The sequence below is a fragment of the Phlebotomus papatasi genome, chromosome 2, assembly GCF_024763615.1.
Source record: "Phlebotomus papatasi isolate M1 chromosome 2, Ppap_2.1, whole genome shotgun sequence".
In the NCBI taxonomy this organism is placed as follows: Eukaryota; Metazoa; Arthropoda; class Insecta; order Diptera; family Psychodidae; genus Phlebotomus; species Phlebotomus papatasi.
This window is the reverse complement of record NC_077223.1, coordinates 106,803,410-106,817,289: the sequence shown is the minus strand read 5'-3', so window position 1 is coordinate 106,817,289 and position 13,880 is coordinate 106,803,410. Positions and strand designations below refer to the sequence as shown.

The window sequence follows — 13,880 nt, the reverse complement described above, 5'->3', positions numbered from 1 at the left end:
ATGGGCGTGTCTCCCTAGAGGGCATTGTATTACAGAAATTTTATTACGAACAATTCCCTCAAAAATAATATAGATAAAAAAATGAAAAAGTAAACTAATTTTTTCGTACTTTTTATGGAAAAACATCCTTTTGACAAATTTTTTGCGAACAGTATTACATTTCTCTTGTCCAAAAGAGGTCTTCAAATATTATGAAGAAAAAAATTTCTACAGAGAAAAAAATATTTTGTAAAAATGTTCGTAAATGTTTGTGAATTCCTATGAGAGACTTACGAAATGCTCGTGAAACGTATAACCCACAAACAAGTTCGCAAGATTTTGTACTTTTATCACAAACATTGTTCGTAAAATGATCATTTGACGAACATTTTTTGTACTTTTACAAACATTTGTTCGTAAATGTTCGTAAACACACAAAAAATGTTGCTCAAATTTTGTCATTTGTTCGTAAATTTTTATTTTTCTGGCAAAACGCCATGTTTAGGAAAAACGGGAATTAATTTTACTATAACTTTTGAACCCTTATTACAAGATAACTCAAATTTGACACAAAGTTACTTAAATGTATTGGCTGCAGCAGATTCATGAAAACAATAGTCCTCCAATTTAACCTTGGACTACTTAAAAAATTGATTTTTATTAACAATGCAAAAATAACCACTTTTCGCCAGTTCTGTAACCACTTCTCGCCATCCACTTGGAAATGTTCGAACTCAATTATTTTGGGCAATATTATGCAAAAATTACATTCAATATTTCTCTTACCTCATGATCATCCTATTATTACTTATTTTAAATGATTTTTCTTCACTTTTATTTGATAAATCAAACTATCGGACTATTGCATTAAGTAAACAATCCAGATTTGCCAACTGAGAATCTACGAAGTGAAGTTAGCGTCGCTTATTGAAAAGGGATGGCGACAGGTGGTAAAATCATTGCAAAATATTACCACTTTTCGCCATGCCTCATTTTTATATAAATATAATATAAAATGAAATATTAATTAACTAAATACTAATTTTATCTATTCCACAAGTGTAATTAAATATTCAATAGACAAATTATTTATCCAAATAGGTATATTTTGATGAAAATTTAATGGCACTTACTATATTGGATGAGAAATGTGGATTCGGTACACTTGCTTAAAATATTGCTCTAAAAAATGCTCAAAATCATAAATTCAAAACGAATATTTACTCTTTTTCGACTCTATACGTAGCAGCAGTAAAAATACAAGTAACTTTGCGGCTCATTTATTTCATAAATCGCGAAAAGCAGCGATTTCAATTTAAGTGGCGAAAAGTGGGGCACTGGCGAGAAGTGGTAATTCCACCCTACCTAGTTTCACAAAACTGTTTCTCATGGAAAATATTCATTAAGAATGCTCAGTAAGATTCGGTTAGTCTTTGATTTGACATAAATTCATCATTTTGCTAATGAAAAACGTCTGACAAACTTTTAAAGAAAAGTGACAAACTTTTTCTCAGAGTGTGTTTCAATAACTTTAGGAACCTTTTCAAAGTATAATTTAAAATCTGTAGAAATAAATATTAAGTACATAAAATTACCAATTTTCAACAAAATTTTACCTAATTTCACAAACTTTAACAAATCTTTACAAAATTTTACAAACCTTATTAAAAATAGTAAATAATCATAAATTACTTTAAAAAATAACTAGGTTATCATAGCTCTTGAGGGGGCGTGGCCTAGTATTTTTATTGGGCGGTGCTTATACAAAAACTTCAATAACCTCCCTGTGCAAAAGATAAAATTTAAAAATGGTAAACCGTAGTTACTCCATTAAATTTTCGCATGGTAATTTTGTATCTCTTTCTCTCTCTGTAATTAGTTGTTAATTATCTTGTTAAATGCTATTTTGTGAGTGTATTATGCAAAGTTCAATTGAATCTTTAAATGAGGAGATAAATTGAGGTTTTTGTTTAAACATGCTGAGAGCACTTTGCAAAATACAAATCACAGTGTGGCAAAAAAAATTTATCACTCCTTTTTCATGGTTTTTCATGCATCCCACCATCATAATTATAGCCTTAAAATTCAATTAACAGTTTGTTTGACATCGTTAATTTGATGATTTTTCTCTCAATGTGTTTCGATTATTAATTGGATCATTTTTTTTTTAATTTTTTTCCAATAACTTTGTTGATGTTGAAGTACTGACCATGAATAAATGGGCAGAACCATAGAGAAAAAAAAGAAATAAATTATTAAAGGGTGTTGTTAGTCATTTTATTAGGCGTACTTAATTGTATTAGTTGGAACTTTCTTTGTGGTTACCTTTTTTTATTATTATTCGATGTGGGCGAAAAACAAGAGTAGTACGTTTTTTCTTCCAAAAGGTCAATTTGATGTTATTAGTTTTTTCTAAACCTTCTCTTGTGTAAATTAGTTGTTTACAAATTAGATTATTTTATTTTGTTAACTAGATTTTTGTAATTTTGAAAAAAGTGTCTTTGTTTGGGTAGTTTTCCTTAAACAAAAAAAAGAAAAAGAGGATTTAAGAAAAAAAAGTCATGTGAATAATTGAAATTCCTCTGTTATTGATTGTTCTCGATGACAGACACTTTGCTATAAATACTTGATGAGGTATGTAATTAATATATAATCCTTCTGTTTCCCATCCACCAAAACATTCGGAATGCAGCTCGACCGACCTTCCTTAATCTCAATTTGAATCTAAATTCATTGAGGTTGCAGCAGCCGACAAAACGTAATTTAGAGTTTCTTTAGAGAATTTTCAGTGGTATTTCTGGAAGAAGAATGTCCTCGATAATATTATTCTCAAATGTAGTTAATTTGGAATGTCATTTAAAAGAGACGTCACTTTCGAACATGAATGAACTTTCGAAAAATCATTTTCTTATTTCGAATAAATAAAAAAAGAAATTACTTTTGACAACTTAAAAAACAAACTTCGTCAATTTCGAATTACGAAAAAACTTCTTTCGAACATAAGTATATTTTCGGATATGAACTTTGTTGATTTCGAATAAAGTAACAGTTTCAATTTGATAATATTATTCCAAAGAAGATTTAAGTCAACTTCGCTCACTTCGCTAGTGTTTTTTTTTAATTAATAAGATACTTTCGAACTTGAATAAAATTTCGAAAATTGAATTTGTTATTGCGAATAAATTAAATATATTAGTTTTGATAATTTAAAAAGTAAACCTTACATAGTATTTTCGTTTTTCTTTGCGAATTAAAAAAAAAAGAAAAATCTTTCGAACATAAATTGTATTTTTTAAGATTAATTTAGTTGATTTCAAATTAACTAACAATTTTAGTTTGGTAATGTAATAATATAAAAACAAACTTAAAAGTCAATTTTTCAAATATTTTCGAATTAAAAATTAGATTTGTTTTAAAGATGCTTTCGAATTTGAATGAGATTTCGAAATTAGAATTTCTTATTACGAAACTACCAATAATATTATTTTTACAAGTTTAAAAGTAAACCTTATATAGTAATCTCGTTCTTCTTTTCGAATTATAAAAAAAAAACCAAATCTTTCGAACATCATTTATATTTTGGAAGACTCGTTTTGTTGATTTCGAATAAACTGACAATATGAGTTTCATAGAATGAAGCATTTAAAAGGATTTTTAACCTGATTTGGGAAATAATTTTTAAATTAAAATTAAGTTTGCTTGAATGACATTTTCGAATTTTCGAAAAGTGACTCTTTCGTTTTGGATAAATCTACAATTTCGGTTCGATGGTTAACTAAATATACCGACGTTATCAAATTTTGAATTCAAGAAAAGATTTGTATAACTTTTCGTACATCACTTATCTTTGATTTCGAATTACCTAACTGTAAATATTTTATGAAAAAATTACAAAAAAGCTTGCAAGTGTCTAAAGTGAATGAAAAGGTTGTAAAATAATCTTTCGAATTTTCGAAATAAAAAAACTAATGTCCTGATTTCGAATAAACTAACTATTTAAGTTTCGCTTGATTCGAATTAAATAAAATCGAAATTATTATTTCGAAGTCGAAATTATTTTCGGATATAAATGTGGCTTTCGATGTAGAAAGGATTCGAACTTGAAGCATTTTTTCTAGAACAATTGTTGTTAGCAGTCTGTCGAATTGCAATGAACTTCAAAGTTTCATAAATTCAATATTTCTGCTTTGACTATTCATTATGCCTTCTAATTCCAATTTTTGCAATAACTCAGTAAAATTTAGAAACTTACAAAAAAAAAGCTATTCGAAATTTAATTTTAAGCATAACTTCGAAAATTTTTGCTTTACCAAGGCAAGTCTTAAGAGCACTCTCGGATAAAAATTTCACTTCCTAGCGAGAAAAATGTTTTAAAACAATAAAGTTGCGTTGAAGATTTATTTCGAATTTGTTTTCGAACAGAATTGAGCGTAACGTTTTACTTTGAAAGTTATAGCGTTTATAGCTTAAAATGATTAAAGTTGAAAGTAACTTCTAGAGTTTTACTTTTCGAAATAACTTCGAAAGGTATTTGAATGGTCTAAGGCCTCTTTGCTTTTCTTAATTTCGAATCTTCGAATTAAGAGTCTCTTAATGAATACAATTTTATATCCATATTCCGACCTCAATAAATTTAGAAGAGTATGAAAGTTCGACAAACTGTTTTCGAAAAATTTTCTTTATTAATCAGAGGCTTAGAAAATTAAAAGAAAATGAAAGAAAAGATTTATTTAATTTTAAGCTTAAGATGTCGCTTTTAAAGTATATATTTACGAATGTTTTTTTTTTTTCATCTTCGAAAATTACTTACGAATTAAGTTCGAAAGTTTCGTTGAAATTATAAAAATATGTTCAATTTCAGCAATAGTTCGAAATAATATTCGAAAGTCTCCTTCGAAAATTACTTTCGAAACTGCAAATCGAATTTTATTGAATTTTTAGTGGTAATTCTTCTTCCAGGAACTATTTCATCTCATTTTCATTTAATCGCAATTTGTTCCTTTTATTTAAAAAGATCTGTTTGTTTTCGAAAATATTTCGAAAATCTCATTTTTTTATCGACTTTTGTGGGGATTTGTTGTTGCAGCATCTCCTGCCAACAGCAAATTGAGTGGTTTTCGCATGACAACACTCCATGAGGAGCCACTGGGCCAGAAGACTCTTCTGGAGGAACCAGAAGATAGCTACAGTGATCCAGAATATGGAGATTATGAAGCTTATGAAGTGAAAGCTTCACAAAAAGTTAAGACAATGTCCAGGATGACTGGTTCCCGGACAATGGACTCCCTCATGGATATTGGGAGTTCTTCGGGACATTTGATAAATTTTACCAGTAATTCAACGTCCTCAAATTCCTCCACAACTTCCTCCAATTCATCGGGTTCTGGGGCAACTGGAGGAGCCACAGTCCTGAAGAATGTAGCTGGAGCTGGAACTCCAAGTATGAGTTCGTCAGCATCCAGCGGTTATGGTTCTCAGGCTGTTTCACTGGGAAATCTCACGAGTGACGATGCTCTGTCACTGAGATCGATGAGCGTAGATGAGACTCCTGATCTAGACAGATCCTCGTCGGCTTCGCCACCAACGAGAGGCACAAAAGCCATTCAGGAAGTTACAACTCCCAGTCAAAAGCGCATCAATCCTTTCCTGAAGGACATGGTAATGGTGGACGGGCCAGTTGAGACTGTCCGGAAACCACTAACTCCCACCAAAGAGCATCCACTGCAAGATCTCGCAGAGGAAGGAAGAAATTCCGAGGAGGATGATGAGGATTTCCCAAGAGATTGCCCAAAGAAAAACTCCGTGGACATCAATGAGAATCGGCAGGAGAAGTTGATTTCCAGGGATGATGATTCGGGATCAGATGCCAGTGGGAGGAATAGGAATGGACAGGAGACGGGAAAAGTAGTGAAACGCAAGAAGAACCAAAATGCCGGACAGAATAACTCAAATAGAGCGTCATCTGAGACGGATTCTTCAGACAAAATGGAAGGTAGGACCTTTTGTTTTTGCTTTGTGCTTCTTCCTTTCAGATCGGATTCAATCGGAAATTTTCGGAAAGTACGAGAAAACAGTTAAAGTTATTTACTTGATGTTTTATGGAGAAATTAAAAACAATCTTGAAATCATTCGAAACAGTTCACTTTCAGAATTAAAAATGAAATTGAAGATCTCATGAGGTCTTGAAACTTTGTTTTACATGAGTACTTTGTCTAATGTCCGCTAGTGGCGCTGCAATTTGTTTTTGACGCATCTCAAGACACAAATTTTATTTAAAGTGAAACAACACTTTAAAATGAATGAAGAAAAGGAGAAAAAAGGTTAAAGAAAATAACAGGAAAACATTGAAGCTGGCCCACAAACTGTCATTGCATTATAGCACAGAAGGCGTGGCTAATTTAAAGAGGGCGTGGCTTAGAAAATGCACATCTCAAAATTAAGAGCTATACCGGTTTGCTCTTGTGGTACGAGAATGATTAGTTTTCGGAAAATTAATGATTTTATATAAAATTTCATAATTAGTTCCTGAAAACGTTTGGTCTAATAAACTTGTGGGCGGGGCTTAAGATGTCATTGAATAATTTCAAACGCCAAACGTTCATGCATTGTTCCCCTTTTTTTAAAAAAAAAATTAGTTATCAAACGTTCTTCTAGTGATATTTGTCAAATTTTAATAATTATTCGTCAATTTTTAAATATTCATTCTAGAAGGTTCATAAAATATACGCCAAACGTTTGTTGAACGTTCAATCAATGTTCGTCAAATGTCGATAAAATTTCCTTGAAATAAAGAATATATCTGGAAAAATAAGAACTTTTTCCTACTGTCAATATAATTTAATTAATAATTACATTTTTGGTAAAACTTGGCAATATAACTTTCAAAATATTCGTTAAATATTCGTCAAATGTTTTGTCACAAATTCTTCAAATATTTGGCTAACTTTGGTAGATAATCGTCAAACGTTCGTCAAATGTTTTTCAAAAATATTCATCAAACGTTCATAAAATGGTCGTCGTTCTTTAATTATTTGTCGAACTTTCATAAATATTCTTCATAAGTTCGTTAAATGTTCGTCAAATGTTTTTAAAGTACTCTTTTAACATTTGTCAAATACTTCTTAAAATGTTCTTTAAACATCCTTCAAGTATGTCAAACTTTTGTAAATATTTCCCAAAGGTTCGTTAAATTTTCGTCAAACATTCGTCAAATGCGTGTTTTCATTAAACGTTTGTGAAACGATCGGTAAAAGTTCTTAGAGTATTTGTCAAACTTTTGAAAATATTCGTTAAAAGTTTGTTTAAATATTCATCTAGCGTTCTTTACGTTTCCTTCAAACGTTTTACAAATATTCATCTGAGTTCTTTAAATATTTCACGATTTACTAAATGTTCGTCAAACATTCTTAAAATATTTTTCAAATGTTTGCTCTTTTGATTGTCTAACGTTATTAAAATATTCATAAAATGTTCGTCAAATGTGATTTGTCGAACCTTTCTTAAACATTCGTCATAAATTCGTTAAATTTCCGTTTATTAAAATATTCATAAAACATTCTTAAAATGTTCGTATAAAGTTTCTTAAATGTTCGTAAAACATTTTTAAAATGTATGTCAAATATTTTAATAATTACTTGTCGAACATTCGTAAATATTCGTCATAAGTTCGTTATGTGATTGTTAAACATTTTTAAAATATTCTTCAAACGGTTTTTTAAATATTTGATAATTTGTCAAATGTTCGTCAAACTTTAATGATTTGCTCATAAAACTTTCTTAAAATGTTCGTGACAAACTCGTTAAATTTTCGTTAAATATTCTTCAAAAATGCGCCAACTATTCGTCAAACGTTTTTTAAACATTTGACAATTTCTCAAATGTTCGTCAAACTTTAATAAACTGTTCATAAAATGTTTCTAAAATCTTCGTCAAAAATTCGTTAAATGTTTGTTAAACATTCGTAAACTATTCTTCAAAAATGTGCCAAATATTCGTCAAACCTTCTTTAAACCTTTGACAATTTGTCAAATGTTCGTCAAACTTTGATAAATTGTTCATAAAATCTTTCTAAAATGTTCGTCAAAAATTCGTTAAATCTTCGTTAAACATTCGTAAAATATTCTTCAAACATTTGCCAAATATTCGTCAAACATTTGACAATTTCTCAAGTGTTCGTCAAACTTTAATAAACTGTTCATAAAATGTTTCTAAAATCTTCGTCAAAAATTCGTTAAATGTTAAACATTCGTAAAATATTCTTCAAAAATGTACCAAATATTCGTCAAACGTTTTTTAAACATTTGACAATTTGTCAAATGTTTATCAAGCTTTGATAAATTGCTCATAGAACGTTTCTAAAATGTTCGTCAAAAATTCTTTAAATTTTCGTTAAAGATTCTTAAAGTATTTATCAAACGTTTGCCAAATGTTCGTCAAATGTTTTTTTTAAGTATTTGAGCATTTGGCAAATATTGGTTCAAACCTTATTAAAATATTCTTAAAACGTTCCCAAAATGTTCCTCAATAATTCGTTAAATGTTATTTAAACATTTTTTAATTTTCGTGAAAAATCTATCAAACATCCTTTGTTCGTCAAATGTTTGTCAAACATTCGTAAAATATTTATCAAAAGTCCGTCAAATGTTCGTTAATTATTCATCAAATTTTTCGTTATTAATTCTTAAAATATTCATTAAACGGTTTTAAACAGCTCCTCAATTAATTATTTGTCAGACTTTCGTAATTATTTCTTCATCAAATGTTAGTCAAACGCCTGCAAAGTATCTACCAAACGTTCGTCAAATATTCGTCAAATTGTTTATCAAAAGTTCTTAAAGTATTCGTAAAAAAATGTGCGTCAAGTCTTCGTTAAATGTTCGTCAAATATTCCTCAAAAATAGATATGTCAAAGTTTTGAAAATGTTCGTTAAAAGTTTGTTAAATGTTAAATGTTCGTCAAATATTTATCAAGCGTTTTCAAAATGTTCGTCAAATATTCGTTAAATATTCGTTCTTTTCTGTTAAACTTTCACCTCAGAAGTTTTTCAGGTTACAAATCTATCTCCTTTCGTCCGACGATATCAAACTTTTGGTCGAATTAGATTAAAAATAAATCCGATTATGTTTATATTCTTTGCTTAGGTCTCACCCAGAACATTTACAAGAAAGCTTATCTAGGGTTTTCTCCCTTTATTTGTCCTCACCAACTGTTAGTTTTCCAATCAATTAACTCGATGGGGATTGTGGAAAAAACGCAGGAGGATTAAATCATTTGGAAAAGCTCATGTTTCACTCGTTGATTTGTGCTTTGAATAGAGTGGAAAAATTTCAATAAAATCATATCAATAGAATATTTCCCAATCAATTTTATTCATTCGTCCTGCATCCGATTAGCATAAATTATTTTTTTCTTTTCAAAACTTTTTGCATTGCTGTAAAGTTCGACAATAATGAGCTTTTATGGCTTGTCTTTTAAAGAAAATAAGAACTTTGGAAGAGAATTTTAAAATGAAAATTCCATTTGAACTTTATTGTATGGGAATAAATATAAGCTTCTGTTAGATGCAATAAATGTTCGATCAATAAATCAGGAATAGAGAAACTATTTCAGATTTTTTTTATGGATTTTCTTTAAGAGCTTTCCATAAAATTCCGTTGGATGTGACCTGACAGAAGAGAGATTGAAGAGAATTTTAAAATTCGATGAATAACTCCTTCTCAAATGCAAGTCAATTAAAATTCTGACTCGTTCTTTTGTGCACTTTTCTCATGCAGATGATGGCCAGGGCAAGACGATTGATGCAAACATTCCTGACTGGGTTGTCGTGGGCGAGAGTGTCCTCATTCGTCCCTACAATACCAGCGGAGTTATCAGCTTCGTCGGAGGGACTCATTTCCAGGTAATTCAATGATTTTTTTCTTTATCTCCTTAACATACTTCTCCAAATGGGTTCCTGAATGACTCTGAGACATCATTAAATTCCCAGAAATCGCAGAGATTCCTTAGAGCTCTCCACATTTACTTCATGAATAATTTTGCAAAGGGTTTTAATTGAATTTTCTTTTTACAAAGACGAGGGATTAAAAGGATTTCAGCGGTTTTATGACTGTTGAATTTAAAAACAAAATTGTGAATTAAAGTGAGGTCACAAATATACATTGAGAGAAATCCGAAAAAGTTAAAATAACATTCCGGAAATGTTAATTTTACCCTGCAATATTGATCCGAAATCGGTGTAAATATTATCCTTTTTAGGTGTATTTTAGGGGTTAAAGATACCCTTTTTCATGTTAATTTTACCCTTAATAAGGTGTAAATTTAAGATTAAAAAATGTTGATATATTTTTACACCTAAAAAGTGTTAAATTTCTGAGGAAAAAATGTTAATCGCACCCTCTTTTTTTCTCAGTGCATTGTCCAAAAATTTAATTGAAAATTTTGCTGAAGTCTTTATAATTTTTTTTTTTTTTTTGAGTAAAAGTACAAAATAAATTTGTGTTCTCTTTTGTTTACCAGTAAACACAATTAAATTTAGAATAAAAATTAATTATTTGCTAATATCTGGTTTGAAATGGTTAATAATGGTTAATTCCGGGATACCAAAGCCTTTCTAACGAATCCAAATTCTTCCCAATCAGTTAAGAAAAGAGACAGATAATCCTAACTAATTAGATTGCTCGAAAACGCGTCGTGCGATTTTTTTCATTTTTGAATATGTTTTAGAGATTGCCCAGGCGAACATTTCGTCCTTAGACGAAAATATCGTTGAATCATTCCTAATAACGGTTTTTCAAGGTCAAAGATTAAAAAGACACTAAGGAGCGCATTTATCAAACGAATGGGGTCATTTTTGGGCTCGTTGGAAAGGTCTTGGAATTTCCGACAAAACTGAACCGGTTTCAATCGGTTTTGAATCGATAATAAACCGGTTCACAACCGATAAGTAATTTTTATACGAAATTCAATTAATTTACTCTTGATGTGTATTTTGGGAAATATTTTAAATAATTTATAAGTCGATTCAAATCGATTGTGAATCAGTAATGAACCTGTTATTTACCGATAAATAATTTTTGTTAGAATATAATTTTTATTACCCTTCAAACTATTTTGTCGAATCTATTGAGTGATTTATGAATCCAGGGGCCTCTTGACATTTCATTTTTCCATACGTTTTTGCATAGAGGCACTGAAGACTATTGGCAAGTTTCTTCTTAAAGAGAATTGACTTATCATTCTGACATATTTCGAAATCGTGCATTAAAGGCTATCTAAAAATACATATTTCATAATGTTCGCCAAAACTATACAAAAACTACGAGCAAATTTGTTTAAGTCGCTGTGCAACAGATGCAAAAGTTTTACAAGGAAATGTGAAAAATGGCTTCATTTTTTATTAGGCTTGATGTGCCCCTGATGAATCGATTCAAATCGGTTGAGTACCGGTAAACGGTAAATGATGCAAAAGTACTTTTGAGGTATACACTGGTAAAAATGAAAGGGTACCGATGATGCTTTGAAAGGTTCACTATTTTTTGACACCTATTTAACTCCGGAATAAACGAATAAAAATAATGAAAAAGTTAACTTTAGTGTTCCCTCAGATGAGAGAAATATGATAGGAGTAATAAATTTGCTACTCCTTTTTCAAAATATTCAAGTGAACCATTCGAAGGATAAAATATGATCCAGTGAAATGCATACGACTTAGAGTTTTTTTTGCTCTGAGCGCCTCATATGTTCTTCGAATATTCCCCAAACCGAAAAAATGTGGGAAATATTTTGGGAAAATTAAATTATGGTGCTATTCCAGTGAAAAAATAAAAAGGGGTAGGGGAAGGTTTTGCACCTTCGTAATGTTGCAGCTTCGTAAAAGTTGATTTTTTTCCAAGTTACTAAATGAATTTCATCCATGGACATATAATCTAAAAGCTAGCCCTACATATCACATTTCCTAACAAACTTGGAAGCCTAGGCCTTTTTTCCTGGGTACAAAAGGCAAAAATAAAAAATGGGCCTAAAATCGTAATTCTGATGTGTAATATTTTATGCATTTTTTCACACTTCAAGTGTCTTTTCGAAAAAGCAACTATTCCAAGTTATAGAGGGTTTATTAAGGTTAATATTTACCGTGAAAATCTTTTGCTTGAAGGGTGTCGTTTTTGTGGGTGGAGGAAAATTCATAAAAATTGCCACCCTTGCAGCTCAGGAAAATTGAATTTTGCAGCTTCGTAAAAACATCTGTCAAAATTACTGACCACCGAATTCAAGAATTTCCCACTGTTTTGGGTCACACTGTGCACGGCGCTCGGGATATTTGACTCATCAGAGATTCCACTGAATAAATTCACAAGAAAATTTTGGGATTATAAATTATAAATTTTCACTAAAATCTCGAAGGAAAACACGCACGTCCCCATCAAAATGAGATTTCATCAGATATTTTTATTTTACTTCTGTCAAATCAAACATTAAGCCTGAATCTGCTTATCGTAGTTGTGATTCTTTCATTGCCCATGCGGTGCGTTTTGAGAATTTTTCATCCAATTTGCATCGTTTTCAAGTGGAATTTTTCTCATTTTACTTTAAAGTAATCACTGATAATTCTAAGAATCACTGATGTTCAAAAAATGATCTGTAAGACAGATTCGAGACGTTAGAGAAAAAACAAGGATTACAATAGATGTGATTACTACTTTCTGATTTGTGCAGTGATGAAACTAGACTGCTTATGGTAGATGTGATTCTTTAATTGCCACTTCGATGTATTTTAAGTATTTCTCATTAAATTTTCCTTGTTTTAAAGTGAAATCATTTTTTGGAGTCATTTTTGAAATCAGTTACGTCCGAAATATGTTCTGTAAAACCCATTGGAGGTGTTAGAGAAAATCTGAGAATTACATTAAGTGTGATTATAAGAGAATCATACCTAACCAAGCTCTAAACTGACTGTCAGAATGGTCAGAATTCAGGGAAAAAATGGTTTTCCGAGTGTCAAGAAACATGAGTTAGAAAAATAGCTTAAAATTGATTTGTATTGCGTGATACCTCTTAAAAATGGGGAAAACAAGTAGATGAAAGTTCCATCTAAGTAGTGATGCCCAAATTTTTGTGTCCAGTGTAATGTTTTCGGGGAAAATGAGGCCTACAGAGGTGCGAAAAAGTAGTACGAAGCTGAGTTAACCAGGGCACCTTCGTAAAAAATATCGCTATATTTTCATTTTCCTGTAGAGGAAAATCCAAGGACTTCCAGGAATTTTGTGAGGCAGAATTATGAACCCAATAAGTAAGAGATTTTTTTGACATAGTGATATAATTGATTCGGTTTGTGTGGTATTCAGTAAAAAATCTTAAATCTTGGACTCCTTTTTTAATACGAACCTGCAAAATCTTCCCCTACATGACTGTTCTTATGCGTTTTCTTTGTGTTGATTTCTGTCACGAATTCCCATTATTGTGTTCAGAAATCATCAAATAGTCGTAATATGAATTACACACATTTAAAAAAAAAATCATCATCATTTTGATGATGCAAAATCGTGTTGATCGTCCTAAGGAAGCCTTTGAGGGAAAATTGATGACTTCGTTTTGAATAAAACGACATTTTTTGCTATGTTTTTTTTTGTGCAAAGGGCGGCACATGGGTTGGAGTAGAATTGGACACGCCCACTGGGAAGAATGATGGAACTGTCCAAGGAATTATGTACTTCACGTGCAAGCCAAAGCACGGAATTTTCGTGCGAGCTGACAAGTTGATTTTGGACAAGAGAGGACGCGCCATGAGAACGTACAAAGCCGAGAAGCTCAAGGGTAAGTCCTAAAGCACGCATTAAAAATATTTAGCCCCTCCCATCAGCAAAAGTGGAACCGATTTTGAATTTTGGGTGGGGTTTATTTGTTT

General features: G+C 30.8%; 1 protein-coding gene across 16 annotated transcripts in view; it reads left to right on the top strand.

The window, feature by feature from the left end:
* LOC129800662 (kinesin-like protein KIF13B) overlaps nt 1-13,880 on the top strand; it is a 151,799-nt gene that overhangs the window by 132,185 nt on the left and 5,734 nt on the right. For 10 of the 16 annotated variants that reach the window (XM_055845220.1, XM_055845228.1, XM_055845219.1 and 7 more), the window contains 4 exons: nt 2,672-2,737; nt 5,066-5,971; nt 9,754-9,878; nt 13,612-13,789. In XM_055845220.1, coding sequence (XP_055701195.1) covers nt 2,672-2,737; nt 5,066-5,971; nt 9,754-9,878; nt 13,612-13,789 — 1,275 coding nt within the window. The remainder of the gene's footprint in view (nt 1-2,671; nt 2,738-5,065; nt 5,972-9,753; nt 9,879-13,611; nt 13,790-13,880) is intronic. The other 6 variants (XM_055845227.1, XM_055845226.1, XM_055845225.1 and 3 more) reach the window with 1 other exon arrangement.